This window comes from Anguilla anguilla, chromosome 1 (assembly GCF_013347855.1).
Source record: "Anguilla anguilla isolate fAngAng1 chromosome 1, fAngAng1.pri, whole genome shotgun sequence".
NCBI classification, from domain to species: Eukaryota; Metazoa; Chordata; class Actinopteri; order Anguilliformes; family Anguillidae; genus Anguilla; species Anguilla anguilla.
The window spans coordinates 27,037,289-27,064,572 of record NC_049201.1 but is presented as its reverse complement, the minus strand read 5'-3'; the positions used below and the strand labels follow the sequence as shown (position 1 = coordinate 27,064,572).

Genomic DNA, 27,284 nt, shown 5'->3' with positions numbered 1-27,284 from the left:
TTTTCCCTCCGTACTATATAGCTAGCTAGCTATGGCACGTCGTCACCTCTGTAACATCATTTGTTGTCCTCCGTGTGTCCATACATTTGTATCGGTGGTTGTAGCTGTGTGTGCATGCAGGATAGCATCCGTACGCGCAAACTAGGTTAACTAAGGTAGGCAATCCGTATGCGCGAACTGGGTTAGCGTGACGCCTTTATCTGTCTGCATCTCCCGAAATCACCACTTCGAACGGCACAACATTTTTAAGCACAGCTTTATGGCCAACGTTACTTTAGGTAACCCTAACGTGTTTGCGTTTCGCCTACTCATGCTAAATGAAGCACCACGTGCGCATGCGTCCCGTTTAGCCTACTCCTACTAAACGAAGCACCACCTGCGCATGCGTCCTACTAAACGTCCCTCTCAGATCATCTGTGAGTTAGGGTGAGTGACCACAATTTGCCGTGCATAGTCCACGGCGCCAGTTCCTCCGCGCCGTGGGAGAAAGGGCTGGTCTGTTAAGGGGGAAGAAGCAGACGCTCTTCCCTGTCCAGTTCGTTTGGAGTGCATGGTTGAATGTGCGGTTGAAGTAGGTTTATCTGCTTTACGGTCCCCTCTGTGGCCTGGTGTTAAAGGTCAAGTTGCCTGCGGTCACACTGAAGTTAAGTGTCGCGATTATGCTCAATGGCCAATGCCGAAGAATATATTACAGTAAGCAAAACAGCCCTTGCGCCAGGTGTATACACATTGACAGTCTGTGTCTGCTTTGTGTGTGTGTGCGTGTGTAAAATTATTATGTGAGCATGCATCTGTGTCTATTTTAGTTTGTGTGCAAGTTAGAATTTTACATTACGTGCATGTGCGAGTGTAATTGTGCGAGGGTGTGCGTGTGTGTCTATGAGTGTGTGCGCTTTTGTGTGTGCGCGGGCCTGTGTGAGCATACATGAGTGAGCGGGTCGGACTGCTCACTGATAGATGTTCCAATAAGACGTAAGAGCACCGGGGCGTGAAGGAGGTTATTAATAACAGCTTTGTCTACACTTCCTGCTTTGAAGCTAACTTTTGAATGAGCTCAATATTCTCTATGACACATTCGGCCTGTGTGCACCGTTCCCCTTGAGGTGACAAACGCAACCATTGGAGAGTCCCATAAATCCGGGGCAGACCCTGGGAGTTGATGGCAAATAGATATGAGGCTTTATGGGCCCCCAGCTGCTATGGTTTCTGGGGGAGGGGCTTGTAAATGGACAAATGAGGGAGGCTACTTTACAGAGTGAGGATGTGATATGTGACACTGTGTCAGTTCTCCTAAATGGTGACCCCTGTGAACTCTCTTTTTCATGTTACAGTTCCACATGCACACACTCACACAAGCGCGTGCACACACACGCACGCTTGCACAGACGCACTCACACATGCACACACATACACACACACACACAAACACACACCAGGAAAAGTACTGTAACCAAGCACACAAAAGCTCCACACAAACACAGACATGGGTAAACACAATCAAGCATGCACAAAGGTGTACACACATTTATAAATGCGCAATGACAGACGCATAGGCATGAACCCATGGAGACACACGTGCAGGGAAACATACAGACACACACACACACACACACATCGTAGCACTGCTTTCTGTAGCTTTACTCCCATTGAGATGCTCTTGTTTACACAGCCTTTCACTTTGTTTATTTGTTGTTTTTGAAAGATGCTGTAGCTGCATCAGCAGCTAAGCTAGACACTTCAGTGCAGTAATCTGATTTGCACTGACGTCCTGGACCCTGTATTCCAGAGTAGGTTCTGCTTAAATGCTCAGAGAACATTTTGCTAAAAAACCAAGCCCTGTGCTTTCATTGTCCCTTTACTACGCCACCCTTTACTATAGATGATTCTGGGATGGTTTTATTTGCTGTTTTGTTCTGACCTAAGGATGGCTGCTATTTTACTTAACACATCTCCCATTAACAAGTACTAACAGACATCATGAGGAACCTTGTTTTTTAAATACTTGCCCCCCCCCCCACCCCCCAGTTTGAAAGTGCCTTGTGTTGCCCTTAGTCCACTGTTATACCAGGAGCGCTATGTCTGAATTCCACTGACCTGCATTACATTGATTATTGTACCTTTGCTGATTTCACAATGATACGGGAAAGAGCTAGCACCAGTCAAGTGAGAGGATGACATTGTGACGTTGACACAAGTTTTGAGAACCTGACCTGTCATTGGGAGGAAGTACTGCAATTCCAAGGTGACCCTGTGGACCCATAGCTGACCCATAGCAGCCAAATGTGTCCCACCTCCACAGATTTTCAGCTGAGCAAGTGTTAAATAAGATCAATTGATGCATTTTTTGCATTGGCCTTTGCAGGTTATCAGACAAAACCTAAAACATTGTATTGAAGTTCAGCTGAGCGCAATGCTCATTGTTCATGTTCATGTGCATGAAAGACCGTGGCCAGGATTCCATCGTCTCGCTTTATCTTTATTAAATTAAAGTTGCATTTAAAACAACTAGCTTTTTGAACCATTGTGACTCTTTATCAGACTTTATCAAGATGAATAGCCACAATTGTTCAGAACGCTACTTGTCTTTGGTGCTGAACAATTCACAGTGGTGGAGATGAAAAGTCTCCTTAGAGAAGTTGGATTTCCCAGGGAGAGAGAGTATCAGCCTGTAGTGTACCCCCCCCCCCCCCCATTCACTCAGTAGGAACAGATAATATAGGCTAACCAGATAATGGGCCTCTTTCACAAAAATTTTCTTAAATTATTCTTATTTTTGTTCTTGAAAATATTCCAATGAAAAACCAATATGGAATTAATGTGCAAACATTTGTTTTTGTGCATATCCCAGATATATGAGATGATGAATGCTGACAGAGATAATTTTACGTGCAATCCTGTTCATGTGATTATCATAAGGAAACAGCCATGAACAAATACTGATAAGAAAAAAAAAATGATGAATGCTGAAATGTCTTTGGAAACGTTCTTACACGTAGTTTACAATAAGTGTTGTACTCATGTTTTGTGAATGAGGCCCCATGTTTTTCTACTGTTTCTCCCATCCATTGATGTGGAAACATTTCAATCTGATGCATCTCCAGACTGGGGTGGCCAAATGCGGCACGATTTCCATGGATGCTCAGAGGCACCGGAATTTTCCGCCGTTAGCAAAGAGGGAGAATGGAAGGAATGGAGCAGACCATCTGGTTGTCTATAAGAATATCTCTGACCGAGCTTCTCGGGTCAATAGGGCATCTGGGATCTGCATACGGCATCTTAAAAATTCTTCCGGCGCGGTAAATGCACTGCTCGGCTAGCGGGCTACACAGGAAGTGGCCGGGTATGTGCAGGTGTTAGCCTGTGCTCTGCTAAACCAAGGATGCAGCGGTGGAATGACAGGTCTGCATTTTAAATTGGAGGAAGATTGGGGAATGTGAAACTGAAAAAAAAAAATCAGTTATTGTGCAGAGCTCAGAAATGAAACACCTGGGCTTTGAGAACGATCACACTCCCTGACATAGCCCAGGGAAATAAACAGTGCTGTGGAAGTTCAGCCGCTGTTTGCCAGGGGTTTGCTGTGGCAGGCCGAATGAAAGTACCAAGGGAAAAGTATGTTCCGGAAAAAGTGAAGCCCTTTAAAATGATACGGTCTGTGAATTATATGACCCTCCCTCTACACTACAATAATCAGTAATATCAAATGTGGCTACTGTTTTCATAATATATGCATGCGATTATTTCTGATTATGAAAAATCAATAGTTCTTGTAGGATGTTATATAGCCGAGCAGGAGCAATAATTTGACTTGACACAATAAGACATTATCATGAGGGATCCTTTGTAAGTGGAGAGGCCACCGCAGTGCTGAAGTAGGTGGCCAGGGGACAGGCTAATCAGGTGAAAGCTGACATTGACCTCTTCAAGCGCCAGCTTTCTGTTCAGAAGAGCTCTGTGTGTGCGCACACATATTAGTGTGTGTGTGTGTGTGTGCGCGCGCATGCGTGCGTGTGTGTGTATGCATGTGTGTTTGCTGTCCATGCTTGTGCATGTGTATGTGTGTGCACCTGTGCGTGTCCGTGGTTGTGTGTGTGATTATGACATAATTTGGATGTGATTGTAGATATTTTCACTTCTTTATGAATCTATGAACAATTTAACAACTATTTTTTAAAGGTAGAAGGTAGGAGGGTCAAGAGCATTTGGATACTGAGGACAGGAATTAATTCCAGGGTTGGCACATTGTAGCAATTTTGGGGTTTGTTTGCGACATTATGGATGTTGCAATACATTCTTCTGGATTCAACATGTGAAACGCAATGGCTGGGGCCACCCCCATAATCACCTTCTGCAGTGCAAGCATATCTGTTTGAGGCATCCACACATCTAAAACCATTACAGAGATGCTTGGAGGTGGCTGTGAAATCCTGTACAAAAAAAAAAAAAAATGGCACTTGTTGCCTTTTTTCCTTTCCTGTTAAGGAAAAACATATGTGCCTTTGACTAATTACCTTACTGAATAGAACACCCTGTAGGTTAAAAACGAGGTGTGCATATCAAGGGAATTCAGTAATTTCATTTATAAAATTAAAAAAAATATTTTAGCATACTGCCTTCATCGGTGAAGTGGTAGTAAATGCAGTTATATGCCTAATAAAAACATCACCGCAGGTGTACAGGTCAATTAGAGTGCAATTGCAAATAAGTGCCTCTAGTTTTAGGTAGCCTATTAATGAGTACTTAACTCTGGGGAGGAAATCCAAAAGGTAATAAACATTTTGAATAGAAATGGATTGTGCACCTATTTCTCTTTCAGGTTTACATGAACATTCTTTACGTGGTATCATTAAAGATGAGGTGAAAGATAAACAAATAGTGACTCCGATGGCCAGTTCCTCCGTAATTAACCTGAATACCTCCGGCGATTTTTAAGCGTAGTGTGTAAAAAAAACCTGCGTCAGCATGTAACGATTTCATTGGTGAACGAAGCACTGAATCTCGTGCCTGTTCTTTGCCTAAAAAGGCTGAGTACGGATGAATGTAGTTAGCGGTTACCTTAGTCACCCAAAATTAACTCCGAAAAGCCTCTAGGACCGTATAGATCAGCATTTGCGCCCTCCGGATCCACAGTGGCGTTCGCTCATGGAGCATCGGGAAGCTTATTTCGCTAAGGGAAATGTGATTTCCCCCGAGAGGAATTATACTGTATCACCGGTACCACTTAAGGTAAAGAACTGCTAATGGAAGACCGCCAAAATATTGAACCTATTCATTGAATGGGCTCCCCTGGTGTTTCACCTTCCTCGATTTGATCATGTGTTTGAACATTAACGCATCATCGGTGCCGCGGTACTACGCGTGGTCCTTTTCTTGTCAAGAAATTCGATTATGTTTTGAGTTTCAGTCCACAGCAGAGTACTCAAAAAGGCATGTTCTTGTTAATGAGATTTCTGATTTTACTGTGGTATTATAATTTAATCTGTCAGACTTTATTGCTGAAAAAAGCTAGATGGGCATTCAAAAACGGTATAAAAAAGCAACATTTATTTAAAAGGTACTGTGAGTTGATGCGTGCGCATAGCCAGACACTGCACTATGCAGCGTGAATGTTAATGAGACATTTCTACGTAGTTTGCAAGGTTCCATTTCTGTTCTGCCCAGTGGAGTGACAGCTGTATGTGCGTGCGCGCGTGCATCCATGCGCGCGCGTGTGTGTGCCTGTGGGCATTATCTAAACATCTGTGGAAGAGTTTTGCAGTTGCTTGAGAATGTGAGACATGAAATTTACATTCATAGTATTGGAGTGTAAAATATGTGTGTGATGTTTTACAGGTGCAATCGACTCAGGGCTGAGGCAAAATCTATGTATTTCTATGTTTTATTAAATGACAGTCAAAACCTACAAAATGAACACATTACTAATTAGTACATCAAGGCAGATAGTAGATAGGTGGCATCTGCCCTCTGAATGCATTTTTTCCACATCATTCAGACAGGGAGAAAACAGAGAGGGTTGCAGATAAAAATGGGATCACAGTTCTGGTCCTGGATGTTGGTTGGTCAGTTAGCATTGCTTGATGTGCTGATATCCACAGTATAGCACAACTAAATAGGATCTTAATATATAATTTTAATATCATTATGCCTTCCACTAACACAAGCAACCTAGATATCGAAACAACCTAGAATACATTATAAAACTGAGACAACTCATTAAGCATTCCTGGTTAAATGTCTGCATCTTCAAAGTGGTCTGTTTAGTGTTTCACTCACTGGTGCATGTACTGTAGAAGAAAATAGTGGTGAGTGAATGAAAAGTTTGTCCTTCAAAGTGCTTTTCATGAGGATCTTTCTTGTTATTTTTATTAAGAGAGTAATTCTATACTGTAATGCCACATTTTGTCTTTGCTTGCCCTGAACCATTAGCATTGTATTAGCAACTGAAATTACAGTGGTCCTTTAATTACATTCTGTAAGAATGCTCGTCAATTTAGAAATGGGACTCTAGCTCCTTAGTGGCAAAATGAATTCAGCTTGCAAAAGTAAAAAAAAAAAAAGAAGTTATATATGTCCATCAATATTTTCTGTTTAAAATGTCCTAATCATACTTTTCTATAATGATCTGCGAGTGGATCCGTTTTACAGAAGTGATATGGTACTCAGTCCCCTGTTATACCATGTGAATATACATGGTATAAAGTGGGTTCTCATTATATATCCCTTATATGGCATATCATGGCCAAAATTCTTATTCAAGATATTTCATGATTCAAATGGTCTAGATCTGGTTCCATCCATCCATCCATTATCTATACCCGCTTATCCTGAGCAGGGTTGCGGGGGGTGCTGGAGCCTATCCCAGCATTCATTGGGCAAGAGGCAGGAATACACCCTTGACAGGCCGCCAATCTATTGCAGGGCACACACACCATTCACTCACACACTCATACCTATGGGCAATTTAGGGTCACCAATCGGCCTACCCGCATGTCTTTGGAATGTGGGAGGAAACCAGAGCACCCAAAGGAAACCCACACGGACACGGGGAGAACATGCAAACTCCAGATCTGGTTCCATCTACATTAAAGCATTCAGTATGGTACATTCGGTGCAAGGAATAAGTGCAGCATATAGCAAGGCTAAAATAACAGTTCTGGACTTTTAAAATCAATGAAATCACAGACAAATCAGAGTCAATTACAGAGACGAACCAAGCAGTAGTGCAACATTAGATTCAAGGAAATGGTTATGCTTTTGAGCATTCAACATTTAGTGGGCTGTGTTTGCAGACAAATAACCTGTCAGTTATATTATTGAAACTCATAGATTGAATCCCACCCACAGCAACGTGGCATGCCTTAACTCAATGCTTTTGGTCCCTGGAGTGGGAATTGGTGATCCAGGACCTAAATGGATGATTCTCTCTGCCTGTTAAAGAGAGAAATCGCCATAATGCCATGTTCCTCTCAAGTTTGGGGTGCGGAGAAGATAGATTCATGGGCCCACAAAGGAGAATTCATTAAGGGCCTTTGCTCTACTTTAAATACAAACACCCTGAAATGAATAATGAAGCCAATTTCCCGCCTCCTTGCCAGGAACAGGTGGGGACAGAGTTAATTAAACCAGTAAATTTCTACAGTGCTCAGTGCAGTTCCCAATCTCAAACCAACTCGTGATATGCACTCATTATGCTATCTGTCACAATGGAGAGGCGCCAGGAAATATAAATGACTTCTTAGCCGCGAAAAAGAGTCACAGACAAAACTATAAAACCATCACAGGAAGCGCTGTTATACCTGAATTATACTATTATAATAATTTTGTTTTGAAATAAATGACATATATAAACGTACACAAACTACAGGAAATGAAAATGTATTCATTGAATTCATTACACATGAATTCAATTGAATGTCCAATTTATTTTATTTACCACATTAAATAATGTTTACTTTGATCAATGGCATATTGTTTTCAGAATCATGTGTAAAACATAATTCCAATATTGAATTTTTAAAACACTCACCATTAAAATTCATTGATGGATTGAAAAGTCATTCCTTAAGAAACCCAGTAGGTTGCTTATACTTATAGCTAAGAATGTAGTATAATTCATTTAGATTTTATTAAACATTTAAGAAAATACATTTTCCAGGTTGCAGTGCTAAAAAATACTGAAGAAAAACAATTGTTGAATTACTTATTTTCATAAGGTTATATGGCATCCGACATCAGGTCCTATTTTAAACTGTATCCACACTGTTTGTGGTAGTTTTTGAAAGCTGTCCAAAAACTAGAAGGAATAACTGTGAAAATGGATGAAACTAATGTTCTACAGTATAATTGAGCCGAATTGTTTTCAATGTCATAGAATTAAATTACACATCCTGTAATTCCAGTTGAGGTGCAAATTTTACAGCACTGATCTGTTTTAAATTAAAATAGCAAATTCATGAATTGAACTAGAATAAATGTACAAATTTTGAATTGACCCTGAACTTGCCTGTGAACAACTGTGCAGTGATGAGTGTGGTTATCAAGTATTATTCCTTCATTTGTGTTCTAAGAAAAACATTAAATAAATAAATAAATAAAAAATAAACAGTACCCACGGGAAGTTCTTCTGCTGATACTGGGAAGTCGCAGCAAAAATATGAGGGAGTTGGGGAGTCAAAACTTGCAGTGGCTGTGTTTTCGAATTAATCTCCCAGAAGGCACGGTGGAATTGAAGGAACACGGCGGAACACAAGGCCTTATTAAGCCAACAAGCAACTCCTGGGCTGAATATCAATCATTCCCCGCTGTGCATGCCTGTAGGTACTGTACAGGCTCAGCTTTGTGTAAGTTCAGCTTCAGGTGTGTGCCTGTTGGTGAGATTGTAGCTCTCCATGGTGCTGAAGGCCTCCTGGGCTTTTGAGAGACGGCATGAACCTCAGAGAATAAAGGGATACAGCTGAAATAGATATTTACAGCTATTAGCCTGTAAAGGGACTATATTATGTATCTCTGTGTGGCTGACTGATTGATTTATTGACTGATTGGTCGGCTGACTGGCAAAACCACTGTGATGTCCTAAATGCCTCAAATGTGGATGACCAGTTGTTGAAATATAATAGCTGCCTGTGGGTAAAGCAAATGTGTATGAAAAGCAAGTGCAACAAGCCAAACTTGCATCCTGATTTAACACCAGAAATCTGGTGCAAACATAAATGATGCCTTTAAATGTTTGCATGTTAGAGTAATTACCTGCCATTGCAAAAATAATGCATTTGTTATGTGTAGGCATGTTATAGAAAACACTGGAAGACAAACACTTTGCATTTGAAATAACAAAATAAAGTAAAAAAAGAAAAAAGAGAGAGATGCCTGTATGTTAACATGCACACGTATATTGCAGTTCAATTCAATTACAAATAATGGAAACAGTTGTCTCAGCTTATTATGATGAATCACTGAAAATTATCACGTTTTATCGCACAATTAATCTGCAATTAGCAGGCTATTGCTTGTAGCTTCATCCTGTGCACTGCCTTCAAGAAGGCCTTGTCTAATAGTTTTGATGAAATCATCACACATATTTCATCAAAGGCCATTTTTCGAAAACGATGGACTTCACACCCCCAAGTCAGAACAATAAAGTACTAATGGGTGCTGTCTGGCTCAAATGGATCGGTGAAATGGTTATTTCTGTTTCCTTTTTGACATAAATCTTACCGTTGGCAGACCTTTTAAGTCACAGAGAGCAGTTCAATAGTTCATACCCCCAAACACTGAAGGTGCTGCGACCATTTTAATTAAAGGCATGGAAGCACATTAATGCATGTTCTTAATCCCCGTAACTAAATACAGTAAGTGCAAACAAATGCGCAGCATTCGCAGGGTTTCTGTCTGAACAGGGGTTCGAAGCCCCGCGCTGCAATGTCCGCGCGGTCGCTGACCCTCGTTCGCAGCTCTGGAGGTGAACCTCCGGGAAGCCGACAGCTCGGTTAGCGCTGCCAATCACGTGACGAGCCCGAGGACAGGACTCCTCATGTCAAATCATCGAAGGTTCAGACCTTTTTTTTCCGGTGTTCACCACCTTTAAGCAAGGCTTTTAAACCCCGGTGTTGAGCCAACACGGCGCGGCTGCCAAGTGCCATCCTCTGTGGCAGATGGGGTCAGGGGGAGGTCAGATGTACTGCTAAATTGAGGGCAAAGTGCTGCCTGTGTCACCCGACAGGTTTTGTAGATAAATATTTCAAGATGGATACCCTTGACTTTCACCGAGGCATGGCTGCCGACCGTGTGGACGGATTTTAACAACATTTAAACAATAAGTTAAATGGTCCTGCTTATTCAGTGAAGCAGGTTAATCATTACATTAGGTAAATAAGGTTTGTGGTTTAATGAAACCAAGAGACTCTCGGGCTCTGAAAGAAGGAAGGAAGCATTATGAAGTTGGTTCCCTTTTAAAAACTACTCCTCACTTAGAAATAAATGTGCAACTTTTTAATTATTTCCATAACTGATAAGGTCATAGCTCTTTCAATGTCATGGGAAGTGTGTAGCAATTAATCATTTTAACTTTAATTATTTGAATTTATTAATCACAAAACATTTATGACACATATGTGAACCTCCAATATATATTCAAGGAACACATATTTACACTGTTATGAGTTCCTTATGTTGACTGTACTGTGGAATGCCAACAATTTACTTCAACTTGGTCTGTTGTATTCCACGGAACAGTATGGCAGTGTTTGTACATTGGGGTATAGAAAACATTCAACATTCAACATTTTCTCATTAGCACCAATAGATCTAACAGTTGTTTTAATCTATATTTGTATTAATATTATAATATATAATAAATATACTAATAATGTACATAATCTGCTGTGTCAGGCTATTGTTGCTTTCATAATCAAAGTAAAATATGCCCCACTTTTGAGGATTACAGTACATTTATTAAGCTTTAATAAGGCATTAATAACTGTATGAACAGCCCAGCTTTTGAAATTCTGTACAACAATTTATGATTATTAGAATTGTTTCTTGAGGGTCTGTGTCATACAGTACCTCCCACAGGTCCAATCTCAGTCTTTTGTTGTTCTCTTTTGGGAATGATTCCTCCAGCTGATGTTACTCATGGACATGATAATTCACACTGTTGTGCTGAGAACACACACATTTATATCACAGGAAAACCCTGTGATATCCCTGCAATTTGTAAATATTTGCAAATATTTCTGACTTGGTGTTCTCAGACTCCCTCACACAAATACATGCAGAGCATTACTAAACAGACAGATTTTGCTTCGATTTAACTGAAAACCATGATTGGGGTCATGAATTGGAATTACGGGAATCTTCATGCAATTGCATTGAAACTGAGTTGGAATTTAAACATTCTGTATGTGTTTGAATTGAATTAGAATTTTGAAAATGGCAATATTTGTAATGGGAATTCAGTGGAAAATGAGAATTCAACTGGAATTTTATTTATGGAAATTCATCAGGAATCGTGAATTGAATTGAAATTTAATCTATGGAATTTAGTCCAACTTGGTACAATATGTGTAATACAGAAGAAGAATGCCAAAACAAACCTGCTCTCCATTTCCTTCGTCACACTTGAGGACATGAACTAATGCCAGCCATTTAATCAAATAAATCTTATTATGAATGATACTTAATGGTTCAACTAATCGATAGTCATGTCTTGGATGCTCAAGTGCATTGGGTTGTTTAGTGTAAACGGTTGAATAAATATTGTTCTGGAGCCCCCTAGCAGTCTTGGTATTTGGTGAGTTTGTTCTCCAACCTAAATGTGTTTTTGTCCAGTTTAAGTGTAGAACCCAGCCAGTATAAGAATTCATTATTAGATATTTAATGTTTTGCGACCAGGTCTGGGAATGAAATGAAAGTATTATTATTAATTAGATCTTGTAGACTGTGGATGGCATAGGCCTCCCAGCTGAGCCAAATGAATGGTTTATTGTTGACTTTGTAAAACCAGGATCCATATTGGTTGATTCAGTGATAAAGTTGGTTTATTGGGGTGATTTTATTACTTCCAGTGATGCTTCAACTGGAGTTCCTAGTGCAGTAGTTGTTTGATTGACGTTGAAGTAAGCCATTGTCTTATTTGTGGTTATACCACCAGAAAATATTACTTGGGGAATCTAACCTTCCCTTGTTGGTTGGGCTGCTTAGCCTGCTGAATGAGCAGTGTGCCTTTTAATCCCCCCATATCAACTTGGACAGGTGTTGGTGAAGGGTGTCAAACCATTTTTTTTGTAATTATTACTGGCGGCATGTTCCAAGTGCAATTTATTTTGCGTACTATCAACATTTTGACTGTATTTATTCTGCCCCACAGTGTTAATGGCATGTTGGGCCATTTTGTAATATTTGTTTTTATCTGTTGCATGATTCTCATTTGGTTGATGAATTGTGATTCATAAGACCAAGTATTTTATTTCCTTTTCTGACCATTGAATCTTGATCACAGGTATGTCTGATCTTCTGCATATGGGGTTCATGGGCATGCATTCTGATAAATTTCATTTTAATTTATAACCTGACAATTTCTAATATCAGTCTTTATTTTTGATAGATGGTATAGATTCTGGGATACATAGTATTTTGTCATCTGCATACAAGGGTAGTTGGTATTCTTGATTGATGATTTTAATACTTGTGATGGAATCTGAGAATCTGATTCTGCAGGCTAGTGGTTCTATTGCCAGGTTAAACAGTAGTCGTGACAGGGAATAGCCCTATTTTGTGTCTCAATGCAGATTGAATGGATGAGAAATTATGCCATTTGTAGATATATATGCTTGTGGATTGGTATTTAAAATATTCATCCATTTTATGAATTTTGGTCCTTCCATTCCATGTGAAGTCAGTGTAGGTGTTATTACTTTGAAAAGTGATTCAGAGTTAGTTTTGGTGTAAAGAAAGCAATGAAACAAAAATTAAAGTCTTTCATTTATCACCATAACAGTGCAATATAGATTATTTTTTATTTGATTCAATTAATCAATTGAGGTAAAATGGAGGTGGACTTGTGCTGGAATTTAATTTGTGGACATGACCCCAAATGGGCTTAAAGCCGTAAATATGAGGTGTGAAATGTATGGGTAATTTACAATTCTGATTTGAGTTTCGGATTGTGTGTGCAAATTATACTCAATCCTCCTTCTTGTCATGAATGCTGTATTTTAAACATGAAAAGAATTGCATACAGCGTAGAATGCTGAGAGAACAATGGCTTCACCTCGGACAGGATATAATTCTTTCATCTCCAAACTATGCTATGGTTGTTTTGTTTGCTAAGGCTATGATAGGATTAGGGTCATAATGAGGAACACTTAATCTTTGCCAAACAAACTGAATGAATACTTAGATAAACTGATACCAGATGACTCCATGTTCCATGGGTGGTCTCAAAAGCAGGGTCAGGATTAAGATTTCGTGAACCATCACCATGAAAAACCTTGCTTCTATGTACAAAAGAATGATACCTGATTAAAGTTTATAAATTATATTTTAAAAATTGGTTGGCTTCCACCTGAACGGTTGCCTTTTTTAATAATTAGATTTCATTTTTTTATTTTTCAAATAAATGTTTTTTTATGAAAACTATAATCTGCAATAGGTACATCAATTGTAAAAAAAGAATCTGTTTTTTATACTCACTTACAAAAATAGAATCTACTGAAAATATTTTATGAAGATACTGTAACACAAAATACAAATTATTGCCACTTTCAGATAAAATATTTCACTGCTGCAAAATATAAAGAGTTTATATATTCACAGGGAACTGCTGATCATTCCATTTCTGTACATTTTATGCTTGTATTTCATGTAATAACATCTTTGTATAAATATGGTGCATGTGGTTGCAATATGCTACTCTATTTGGTTTCAATTTTGACCTGCATTGGCAATTTATTTGATAAAAACGTTCTTTGTAAATAAAGTGCATCGCAGTGGAATCAAAAGATATGAATAGTTATGGACTGACTGAGCGGGTATGAAACCGGATGGAGAATATGCAACTATGCCTTATCAAGCTCCATATTGTCATTGGTGCAGAGATATCTCAGAGGTTTTGCTGTATTATAATTATTGTGGTAATGAAATTTGCATAGAGGAGAGATTCTACTGATCTGTGATAGTACCGGTGAGAAAAATGTGCAGTAACAAACTCTTGCCTCTTGTCTCCTCTGGTTCTTGTTTGTAGAGTCACAGTGCACACTGTGTGGTGAACCTGAAGGTGAGTTTGCAGGGGTTTTTTACGTTCTGCTTTTGCCATCATTCATGCTTGGGCAGATGGGGGAGGTTTATGTATTTTTTTGCTCTTTCCATTCTCCCGGAGTCCTCTGTCATCCATTCGTGTCATGAGTGGGCGGGGCCCTGTGGGTGGGGCGGTACACATTTACTCCATCAAATGAAAAGCTTTTCCTCGCCGAAGCCCCTGAGCCCCGCCCTCGCCCTCTTTCCGGGCTCATCCCAGACGGGAGAAACCACCGGCGGTCGCTAACGCCATCGCCGTCCCTCATTCCGCTAAAGACCTGCATGTCTCACGCCGCGGCAGTCTGCTCCGCGTCGCCCGGTTCACCGCTCTCCGTGAAAGTGCGATTCTTTTTCAGTTCATCTTTTTACCTCACGCTTACCTTTCAAACGGGCCTGGGCGGTTAACTCCATTACATGTGAACATAAAGCACCAGGTTCATGTGTCATCTGCGTTCGTTGTGTTCGATGAATGCGATGCTAGCAATGGATGTGATGTAATGGGCCTGCTTTTCTATAACTGCTGCTGAGCCTTTTTCCATCGCAAATGTCTCCTCATGCAGTGAGGAATGAGTTGCTGGTGTGAGGTGGGTTACTGAGGATTCAGGCTCTCAGTCATTCAACTATAGCCATGAATTACAAGGAGACTTTACCCTTTACATTACTTGGATCATAAAATCGATGGGTCAAGTAAGAACAGCATATTAAGGCCTATTATGTGACAGTATGGACCTATTATCCTCATGTCTGATATAGTTGGCAATTCCAGTTTCTACATGTCGGATATACTGTACGCGGTCATGTGTTTGCGCTTGATGTTTTAATGTGCTGCTTATTTGCTTTCCGTGTGTTTAGACTGAGATCTTCTTGTTGTGCTCAGGGCTTAATTAGATCTGACAACCAGCTCTATAACAGAGAGTCACATGCTTTTTCGGAGATGTTATGAGTCAGTAGAATGTTGGTGTGTTGGTGACAGAAAAAGGCACGTCGGAGGGTTTACATTCCAATTTCATACTGGCAGAATCTGACCCAGGCAACCATCAGATGTGACTCAAAGCAGATTTGGATAATCCACATCTGATTGCGTGTGTTCAGTTATCAAATGTAACATGTATTTTTTTTGCAAGGAAACTAATATGTGTTGCACAAAAAGGCGAGTATAAACTGGGTCTGTGTAGCATGCAGTGTTCCATGACAGCTGTGGAGGTAAAAAAATAGAGGCAGGAAGTTTTGCCATTTGCCTGTTAAATCACAGTTAAACCGTGAAGTAGCAGAATAGCCAGTTGGCAGGTAATTCTCCCTCTCTTAATTGCATCTTGAGCTAGTGTTTCTTTGTGTTATTTAACAAAACTGTGCAGCGTTTGCACAGATACACTGATTATATTTGCTGACCACATGGGTTCATTTTTTATCATTTTCTGTGCAAGGGCTGCACACAGCACATCAAGTTCAGAGTAGTTTTTTCTTCTAGTCACAACATTTCTGCATAGCAATTAACAAACAATGTACCATATAAGAAGTGTTATATTCAGGATTTGTTTTGTGGAGGCTTCGTCTTTGTCTGCTTTTAGAATTAAGAGTTTTGTTTTAAGAATCCATCCATCAATTATCTATACCCGCTTATCCTGGGCGGGGCCGCGGGCGGTGCAGGAGGCTATCCCAGTGCGCATTGGGTGAGGGCCCCCAATCTATCGCAGGGCACACACACCATTCTCTCACACACTCATACTGTACCTATGGGCAATTTAGAGTCTCCAATTAGTCTGCCTGCATGTCTTTGGATTGTGGGGAAACCAGAGTACCCAGAGGAAACATAAGCACTGGAATGAGAAAGAATAAAAAATCTACTCATAAGAGGGTACGGAGTATTTATGCAGTTGGCAGTCTTATTAAATGCAGGAAACAACATACCTAGGCTGGTCTCAAGGTCAGATTTTAATTTATTTTCCCCTGTTTGAAGCTCACCATCTGCCATGGTAGCATTGTGTGGCAAGTGTTACAATGAATAGCTGGGAGGAGATTAATTTCATTCTGGAATATTACAAAGGAATGCCAGAGCAAAATAGCAACAACATTTTCCAAAGCAATTGTTGGTTTATTTTTAACATGATGTGAAAATGGCACCCCCCCCCTCCCGGCCACCACCAGGTTTCAGCCACTTAAATGTAAAGTTTTCTGGAAAATTATTAGTTCAAAGTCTGTAGAGCGCTATCTTGTTCCTTATTCAATTTTTTTCAAAATGATCAAGTTTACTCTGGTAGCGTCTGTAACCTTCCTTGTACTATAAAGGTAAAAGTGAGAGGAGAGGGTCACATACAAATGAGGCCAGCTCTTCATCAAGCCAAAAATTCCTTCCCTTTTTACGATGCTTTAAAAAAAAAAAAATATTCACTGAATTTATGCTTTTGAGAGCCAAGAAGATCATAAAGTGCCAGACTGTGCCCGCAGTCACAAGATCTGCATTATAATTCAGTGAGAGGGAGAGAGAGAAGGACGGGCAGAGAGGGAGGGGGTGAGGGAGTGAGCGTGGGAAGATACAAGGAGCCCAATTTCCTCAAGGTCATCTCAGTGCATGCGCAGATGGTGATGCAAGAACGCATGAGTCCTCCCCATGTACGTGAAAAGCACTGATCAAGTGAACAGCGCAGCAAGGCCCTGTGAATAGGTAGCCCTATAAATGTGAGGGAGGTTTGGTTTCGGCATAGCCAATCGGATTGGCCGTGTTCTCTCCATTAATGGCTGTGCATCAAGGGCATAGCATATCGTCACATACATTGATGGCACCTCAAAAAAGCCTCCTCTGCCTTGCTAACTAACAACCATTGTCAGCTAGCTAATGATCAAACTGTTGAGGTGAAATAATCAAGAGAGCTATAGTTAGCTGGGTAGCTAGGTATGGAAAGCTAAGACAGTTTGCCAGAAAGGAGGAATACCAGATTTTGAATATAACATTTGCAAGATTCTGTAGCTAATTTTGTAGGTAGTTAATATGAAGCATAGCATAGGCACCAGTAGATCATCTAGCTAGCAAGTCAGCTAGATGAATAACATGAAGGTAAAATCTATTACAGCCAGCTAGCGTATTTTATTAGCACGCACTGCCAGCCCCAACTTCCCTAACATTTTCAGCCAACTTTTTTTTTCTGCTAGCAGCACCACATTTTTAGTTAAGGCTATAACATTCTAAAATATACATTTTAAAAAAGAAAAAAGATCAGGTGGTGCATTCTATAGGCGAGCTGACTGTCAACCCATATGCATCTTCCCACCTGGGGGCCAATCCTTTCTCTAAGTCTAACTCACTCTCCTTTCCCCTTGTATGAGTAAAGTAAAAAAAGTATGGTCAGTGTTTTTAACAAAAAGGTTTTTGGATCCCAATTGTAAGGTGACTGAAAACATAGGGACTTTGGATAAGAGCAGGATGAAGGTGTGAAGCAAAATGGCAATGAGTGCGTTGATGACATCTGACATCAAATACTGTAGATGGAAATGAAGAATTTCTAGATTTTTACTTGTCTTGGGTGTTATAAGCGTCAGGGTTTATTTATGCATGAATGTAAATGGCATCTGCTGCACAAGAAGTTCCCTCACAGGAAAATAAAGTTATTTCAATTGAATTTGAAAACTACCATAAATTGGTACTGCAATTTCAAAGGGTGGGAAAAAGAATCCATTTAAAAGAGGTAAGGTTCAGCGGGAAAATTCTACTACAGGTGATCATTCATTGGCAGAATGTGAAGCAAGAATGGGAGAAGCTCCTTTAGCTGGGGACCTTGAACCATTTTAGTTTATTAACTCAAACAATTTAAGCATGAAAAATTATTTGATTTGCATACAAGTAACTCAAGTATTTATTGTTGAGGTAACTTGGGTAAATAAAGTTAATAGTACCAATTCTATTCAGTTCATTGAACTTAAAACTAAGAAGTATTTTACACTCATATGTAGCATTTCTCCAAACTTATTAAAAATGTGTTAATAGAATTTATCTGAATTAAGTAAGACTAACTTAAATGGATCTTCTTTACACAAATGTTACCACTTAAGTTTCATTTACTCAGTTTTCTTCCACAAAAGCAAATTATTACATTCTAGTTGTGACAACTTAAAACTTTGTTGTAGCTACTCAATTCATTTGAGGAAACTGAACCTTTTAAGTTGGATTAAAACAATATAAACACATGCCTGACACAACTTAAACAATTTATTTAGTTGAATGATGAACAGTCATAACTGAATACATAACATTTCAACATAAAACATTTCAATGTTCACAGCTCTCGAAATAGTTTACTCCTCTCCACTTACTTTTGTTTTTCCTGTGCGCTGTGGTATATGCATGGCAAATTGTGGTCACTCACTCACTCACTCACTCACGGACGAGCTGAGAGGAACGTTTGGTGGGACGCATGCGCAGGTGGTGCTTCGTTTAGTAGGACGCATGCGCAGGTGCATCTCCCAAAATCACTACTTTGAACAGCACAACAATTTTAGGCACAGCTTTATCGCCTAACGTTACTTTAGCTAACCCTAACGTGTTAGCATTTCGCCTACTTTAGTTAACCTACTTAGCACGTACCACCGATACGGATGTATGGATACACGGAGGGCAAATAACGTTACAGAGGTGAGGACATGCCATAGCTAGCTAGCTATATAGTTAGCCAAGTTTTACTCATGACACTTTGTACAGCTGCGCCATGGGTCTGCATGGTTTCGCGCTTGTTCTTTAACCTATTAATGAAGTTTTCACAAAAAACACCCCTTCAAAGTTGAAACTTAAAAGTTCAGTAGACTTCACCCTCACATTATCATCAGTATTTGCAGCCTCTGATCTAAGTCAATCAAATTGACATAAAACAATGTGTATGCATATTCAACAGGAACCCAAATGGGTCTATGATCTGTTATGACATTTTACTCACCAGCTTAAGTAAATATTTTGGACACTGATGACAGAGACCACAGATCCTAATCCTCAAACTGGTTTAAGCCCAATTCATCTTTTACCACTCACTTATAAAAACACTTAAAAATCAAAAACTACACATAAAAAATGACTTCACACTACAATAAAATAATTCTAAAATGCATAGTCAAATTTCCCATATACATGTGCACACTTTTTGTGGTACATGGCCTTACATAAACTATTATGTAAAATTTTAATTCAAAAAGCTGCTTTAATTGCTAATTGAACTATAGTAATGATGCCAATGATGCTAGTACGACCTTCTGAAGCAGACGACTGGTGGTTGTTCCTGGAGCCTATCCCAGTGTGCATTGGGCAAGAGGCAGGAATACACCAATCTATTACCAATTTATCACACACACCATTCACTCACACACAGTGTGTAATAAATTAAGCCAGGTAGAAGACATATTGGAGAAAAAGAATTTATTTGTACAAAGGGTTATAAACATTAAAACAATCATTGGTTACAGAAAGATGTTGGTTCTGTCTAAAGCTTTAAAACAAAGTGAATGCTACTTTAGGAGAAAAAATGATTGGAATAGGTGCGAAAAAGCTAAATACAAAGTGCAACAAGTCTTATGAGTTTCTTTTTCAAGAATTTAAATACAGTTGATACAAGCCCACATAGTAAAAGTTTGAAACAAAAGGTATAAAAGATGCCTAATTTTAATATTTCATGCTACACAGTGAATGCAACTTCAGACACAAAAATACTTTTTTAGAAGAATGAGTGAGATGTAAAATGCCAAGTTACACAGATTCTGTGAAGGCTTTGTCCAGAGAAAATGGCTGCCGCTGTTGCCCCCTGCAGAAGCTAAAATGATATGCTAAGTGGGGACATCGAGAACAGGCAAGCAAGAGGGCAGGGCACACCCCTGTACAGCCCACCGCCCTTGTCACAGCTCTATTGCAATATAGCGACAAGAATCCTGCTAGGCTAATAACAGACATTTCCAGTGAGACCATTCAAGCCATAACAGTTGGGGGCTTTGTCAACCGGAAAACTGCAGAGCATGAGAGTTTCAGTGTTAGCAGCAGATACCCAGCTTTAAAATAAATAAGGAAAGACCTTTTCTTGAAAAAATAACAAATTCAAAATCCCTAAATTAACATTGTGTTCTTTATATTACATTGAGGTGTCTATGAGGAGCTTTATTATTTATTTATTTATTTATTTGGAATGTACTCACTCTTTTGAAAATTAAAATAAATGCTTATACTTTTGAACCCTTTGAGATTCATGTAGCATTTTTTTTTTCCTGATGATGAGATTTTCAAAAAATGGGTGAGAGTTGACCTGAAAACAGTTCAAGCTTGCAAGGCCATACGGTTAATCAGACATTACAAAAACCTCCACACACTATGGGACGCCATTTAGGGAAAAATATTCCATATTGTGTACAAATATTTTGGTTGCTTGGCATATATATTGGTTTGATGTGCGCATGTATTGGTTTTTCATTGACGCATCTGTTGGTTTGTCAATTACGTCTATATTGGTTTGTCATTTATGTATATTGGTTTGATATACGTATGTATGAATTAATAATTAGTACATATATTGGTTTGTTGCTTACATATATTTTGGTTTGACGTAGATACTTGCATATTGGTTTGTTATTTACGCATTTATTGGTTTGATTTGTGCAAATATTGTGTTGTCATTGTTGGTTTTATATTGGTTTGTTATTTACACATCTGTTGGTTTATACATGTCATTGTCATGTATAGTGGTTTGCTTCACATTTATATTGGTTTGCTGCACGCATGTATTTGTTAGTCATTCACGCATATATTGGTTTCCTATTTAGACATATATTATTTTATTTGTTGTGTTTATTGGTTGGCTTCACTTTCATATTGCATTAATATAGGCATGTCATGTATTGGTTAGTCATTTGCGCATATATTGGTTTTTAATTTATGCATCTATTGGTTCGATTATGATGTATATTGGTTTGATGTATATGACATTTATTGGTTTATTTATTGGTTTTATTTACACTGAAATGTATTTGGTTAAGTTTAGGCAAAATGAAAATTTAAGGTTTACATAATGTCTAATGAACCATATGGCCTTATACACATGAAATATGGGCGGATCAATTATCGCCCATTATTTGAAGATCTCATTATTAGAGAAAACATTTTGCTATATACCTTTTAAAAGGTTCAGAAATGTAAGCATTTTTTCAATCTTTCAGTAGTAGTCATTTTAATCAAAGTAGAGGGAACATTAAAAGATATAAAGCTCCCAATAGACACCTAACCATTATTTAAATGCTTAGTGTATTTGCTGTGACCTTGTAATGACTTTTTTATAGTATATTTAAACATATATTGTACAGTAGAGAAGAATTCAGTTAAATTAATGTACCTTTTTTGAATAACAAACCAAAGTACTAGCATTTGTTTTTATTTCTACATATAATTGCACAAAAAGATGACTTTTACTTAGAAATAATATTAAGACATGACCTCAAAATAGTCTTCTTTGTCTTTGATTACAATGAACAAATTATTTTACAATATGGGAGGAGGAGGGGTGGGAGAGAGATGGAGTGGTAGTTAAATTGACTGAAATCTTATCTAGCTTGTTATTTGTAAATCACCAATAGCCTAAAGCCTTTAGCCTGTGTAAGTAAAATAGGCACTAAAGTTGCAAGAAATATGGCAGAGTTAAGCTTAGATGTGTGGAGCCAAATAAGCAGATTGTTGCAAGTTTGTTCTGAGCAAGCAATTGTAAAGAAGCTTAAGATTTCCAGGTTCAGTGTTCAGTACACACTCTGAAGGGTCCAGCTGATGGGCAGTAGTGTTAACAGGAGAAGACCAGAAAGATCAAGAGGCACAACACATAATTAGTGTTGTCTAACAAAAGAAAGCATCATAAAATTGCACCACAACTACAAGAAGAACTCAATGTAAATAGAGTTAAACCAGTTTCCCAATTACAGTGAAATGGCGACTTTGATCTGCTAGTCTAAAATAATGTGTATCTGCGAAAGAGCCCTTTCTATGGGCTGTTAAGAAGAAGAAAAGACTCCAGTGATTCAAGCACCATCAACACTGGACCAAGAAAGATTGTGAAAAGGCAGATAAACATCCTTTTTCACCAGCAGGTTGTAGTTACTATTTCACTGTAGTCAGAGAAACTGGTTTCTCTCTAGTTACATTTAAGTTCTTCATATAGTGCAGTTTTATGATGGTTTATTTTGCTACACCACAAGATATTTGTCCAACTGGTACCTACTAATGGTAAACAAACACAGAGCTCAGTTTACCCTGTCCAGAATAGCGTTACTGATACCCATCCCTGGTGCCAGTCTTGGGGGTGGTGTCCGCAGGCGATCACCTAGTGCTTGGGCAGCCCACGTACCTCAGCCGGGCCAAGCCCAAAAAGATTACATGGGACAACCGTGTGGGCCTGCACTACCTGCAAGGTTCAGGGTAGGGATCAGGTGCAATGCCCATCAGGTAGGAGGCAGGAATAGGGTAGATCCGGTTGTCATCTGCCCAGACGACGGAAACTGATTCTTTGTACAGGGAATGTTACCTCACTGGTGGGGAAGTGTGTGAGGCTGAGAAGTGCCAACTAGATATAGTTGGACTCACCTCTACATACAGTGTTGGCTCTGGAACAAAACCCTGGAACTACCCTGTTCCTGCCCCCTTCTTGACAGGTATTGCACCCGATCCCTACCCTGAACCTTGCGGGTGGTGGGCCCACATGGTTGTCTCATGTAATCTTTTCGAGCTTGGCCCAGCAGAGATACGCGGGCTGCCCAAGCACCAGGCACTCACCTGTGGACACCACCCCCAAGCCTGGCTCCAGGGATGGGTCCCGGTAACCCTATTCTGGACAGGGTAAACTGAGCTCTGTGCTTGTTTACCATTAGTAGGTGCCAGTTGCACAAATATCTTGTGGTGTAGCAAAACAAACCATCATAAAACTGCACTAGAGTAAGAACTCAACGCAACTAGAGAGAAACCAGTTTCTCTGACTACAGTGAAATGGCAACTATAATCTGCTAGTCAAAAAGGGTGTTTACCTGCCTTTTCACAATCTTTCTTGGTCCAGTGTTAATGGTGCTTGATTCACTGGAGTCTATTCTTCTTTTTAACAGCCCGTAGAAAGGGCTCTTTCACAGATACACATCCTTTTAGACTAGCAGATATTAGTCGCCATTTTGCTGTATTGGGGAAACTGGTCTAACCCTTAGTTGCATTGACTTCCTGTAGTGGTGGTGCAGTTTTATGATGGTTTCTTTCGCTAGACAACAGAAGTTATATTTTGTGCCTCTTGATCTTCCTGGTCTTCTCCTGTTAATATTACTGCCCAACAGCTGGACCCTTCGGTGTGTGTGCTGAACAATGCACCTGGAAGCTTAAGCTTAACCTTAAGCTTCTTTGCAATTTCTCACTGGGAATAACCTTTTTGCCACAAATATGTTTACTTACTCACATCAAGCCAACTGACAACTGCTCCTTATTTTTGATATTTATTGCAATTTTAGGGCCTATTTTAATTGCACTAAATTGGGTATTGGGTTACCTATGGTTTTAAAAAAAACTAACGGTAGATAACATTTCACTCTTTCATTACCCCTCCACGTCCCTCCCACCCCTCCACCTCCCAATAAAACAATACTGATCAATTGTATTTGAAGCCGAAGGTGGCTATAGTCATGTCTGGGATTATTTTTTAAGTAAAACTCATCTTTTTGTGTTATTGCAAGTAAAACTAGAAAATAAATGTGTATACATATACTCTAATGGTTTGTCATTCAATAAATGCACATAATGGCATTCCTTTTTTTAATACTACAGGTGTGGCCTATTACTTTTGGCCTGTACTGTAAATATATATACATGTGCACACACACACACAGTGAGCTCCATACTGTTTGTAACACATTCTTTCATGATTAGTCTCTGCACTCCACAATTTTGAATTTTTAATCAAACAACATGTTTCAACATGTAGAAATTACTACACTTTTTAGACATAGTCCCTCCATTTTAGGACACCATAGTGTTTGGGATAAACGACTTCACAGGATTTCTGATTATTCAGGTGCTAAAAGGGCTGTTAGTTCTGGTTCTACAAAACCAAAATGGATTAAAATACCCTGTAATAAACGCTGAGAGGCTGCACTTTAGCCACATGGGCATTGTTTAATTGCAATTATGAAACTGAGTACAGAGCCAAATCCAGAAAAAAAATATATATGTCTCTGTCCCAAACGTTATGGAGCTCACTGTATATAATTTGATCATGATTGTGGGTATTTTTAAAAATGTCTTTCCTTGACTGGGTATCTGCTGATGAAACACCAAAACTGACACAGCTTTTCAATTTGTCGGTTGACAAAGACCTCAACTGTTATGGCCTGAATTGTCTCACCTGAAATGACTGCTATTGGTCTAGCTGGCTTCCTGTTGACTTGTGGTAGAAGAGCTGCTACAAGGGCCGTAGGCTGTTCAGGGGGCGTGGCCTGCTCCCATGCTAGCATTTTTGAAGCGGACTTAGCATAATAGCTCATCTTCTGCAGGGGCCAAGAGCTGAAGCCCTTTCCTACAGACAGAAGCCAAGGAAAATTTGTACAACTTTAGCACTAACAAGTAGTGTGCATTTCACTCACTCTCATTCTCAAAAAGTATATATTGTTTAAAAGGAGCCTTCACATTGTATTTCAATTTACTCAAACTTCATTCATTTAAGCATGTTCATTTTTTACACCTTTTATTTTAAACCTTGGTCCTTGTTTTGATTTTCATGTACTTTTTCTGTAAAACATTTTTGTTTGTAAAGTAATATTCACTTTGTATTAAAACCAGAATCCTTAACAACCAGAAACATTTGCAATTTTTACCTAAACTAAGTGATATTTCATTCTTGAAGTACATTTTCTCTTCTATTGCTGCAGGATAGTGATAATCACACTAACAAATATTCACTTTCTTAATCATTTTAATAAAAATATTTCATATTCCCTCTACGGGCTCTGAAGGCTGGCTGTCTCTCTTGGCGGTGTAGATCCACTGCCTTTCAATTGTAGGAAAAGGAGGGGAAATTCATGTTAGTTTTTCATCAAATAAATCAACTGGAAATCAAACATTTCACAGATATTTAGTGTCAGACCAGGCTAATAACCGACTAATTCAAACATCCAAATCCATTCAAATAAATATGTTGGTTCAAATGATGACTGCACCTCCAATTCTGATGCACCACCAGTTACGATGAATTATGTGAATTAATCACAGTTATATTCACAGATACTGTGATAAAAAACTCACCGATCTTTCTGAATTGTACTGAACACTTCCCTGAGCAGTGGCATCTGGAAGGGACAGATCATAAAATGACCAGGGAGAAGACAATAAATTTTAAATGACAATTTATTAAAGTATATGGGAAAGACTTGAGACCAGTAACAGACTTCAACCGCCTGATGACTTGCATGCTTGCAATGACACCAGAATTATCCAGCTGACTGAAACCCTCCCTGGGTGACATTAAGCCCAGTTTGTTGCTGCTCTGTAGGTATCCCAGTACATGGGACACAAACATACAATGGAATCCTATATCATAGCAGGATGTACTATTCAACAGGGCCCAGAACTCACCTAGTGCCCAATAAGATGTCTGGGAACATTGAGCCAACTTTTCATTCAGTGCATCCAGCCTGAAAACCAACAAATGCATTTCAGGCAAAACCCAGTATTAACTATGGATGGGTGAAAAATCGATTCAGTTATGAATCAAGACCATGTTTCGGCTAATGTGTTGTAAAAGTTTTTTTCACATGTTAACATTAGTTAATTGTTTGTTAGTGGGCTAAATTACATGAAGCAAAATTGCATGTTTCAGCCTCAGATTCTTTATGTTCCTTCTGATTTCTGTCCCTAGTCTTTACCCTACAAGAACTTTCAGCAATTTGGAACCTAGTCCAGTGAATTCACACTCACCACCCCACCCGACTGATTGTATTCAGCATCTGATTAACAGATTTAATCATTTGTAATTTGTGTCAGTATTGGTCACTATCCAATGTCAATGGAATTCTCTACTGAGCCCACCTTCTCTGCAGATCTGCTGTCTTTCTCCTTTCCCTGGCTAGCTGATTCTCAGCATCTCGAAAAGCCGTCTGGAGGCATAGAGAGAGAGAGGAATTAACATCCGGCTATGGTCTGATGCATGAAGTAGCTAACCTGCTCATAAAGATGTGATCGTGTCCGGATGTCTTACCAAATTATCCTGTGCTCTGCCCTGAAAATGTCTAATCTGAAAAGAGAGAACTCACCAGATGAATTCTTTCTTGATTGATTGAATGTAAGTCAGAACATAAACAAACTTCTGCACTTGGTTAATGTACACTATGGTCATGAAAATCCCTAATTATCATGAGTTATTTCATGTGAAAAAGTTAAGTAAACTGCTATTACACTGGAAAATATGAAACAAATGTTATTACACTATCATACGGCTGTTACTGGGTAAATTTGCTTACCTCATTCTTCAGAAAATGTTGGCGCTCTTTAGTGACTCTGATTAAGTCGTCTTTGTACTCTACAAATTTCCCATGCGCTTGGGCTGTTCTGGCCTCTTCTTCAGCCAGTTTCCTGTGACATACAAGAGTCCAAGCGATTCAGCAAAGCACAAATTCCAACTTTCCGCTGTACAACTCATTTTTAAGGAATCACATTTCCTTAAAATAGCATGATGCAGTACACGTTACTCCAACCAAATTTTTGTATTTGGACTATGCCTCCAAACAGTTGGTGCTGTCTGTTATAGCTAGTGGTGCAGCACTCAAATCTGAGATTTCTTTATGCTATATCACTGCAGTTAACATTATTAAAACACCAAAATCATTTTTACATCTTGTGCATGGTCTTTTTGCTTGACACTTACTGCAGTAAAGCGGTCTCCTTCTCCTCCATCTTAATGGTCATTGTCTCCAGCTTCTTCTGGAGGGTCTGAACCTCATCCTGATGGATGCTACGCTCCTGCATGGTG

General features: G+C 39.2%; 1 protein-coding gene and 1 long non-coding RNA gene across 4 annotated transcripts in view; one reads left to right on the top strand and one right to left on the bottom strand.

The window, feature by feature from the left end:
• dlgap2a (discs, large (Drosophila) homolog-associated protein 2a) overlaps positions 1–27,284 on the top strand; it is a 223,705-nt gene that overhangs the window by 92,568 nt on the left and 103,853 nt on the right. For 2 of the 3 annotated variants that reach the window (XM_035413153.1, XM_035413234.1), the window contains one exon: positions 14,237–14,269. The exons of the other annotated variant lie outside the window; for it this stretch is intronic. In XM_035413153.1, coding sequence (XP_035269044.1) covers positions 14,237–14,269 — 33 coding nt within the window. The remainder of the gene's footprint in view (positions 1–14,236; positions 14,270–27,284) is intronic. 3 annotated transcript variants of the gene reach the window in all.
• Positions 25,580–26,388, bottom strand: LOC118225356. The gene is made up of 3 exons (XR_004764817.1): positions 26,345–26,388; positions 25,892–25,950; positions 25,580–25,605 (listed from the first exon to the last, which is right to left on the bottom strand). It is a non-coding gene; the product is annotated as an uncharacterized LOC118225356 (long non-coding RNA).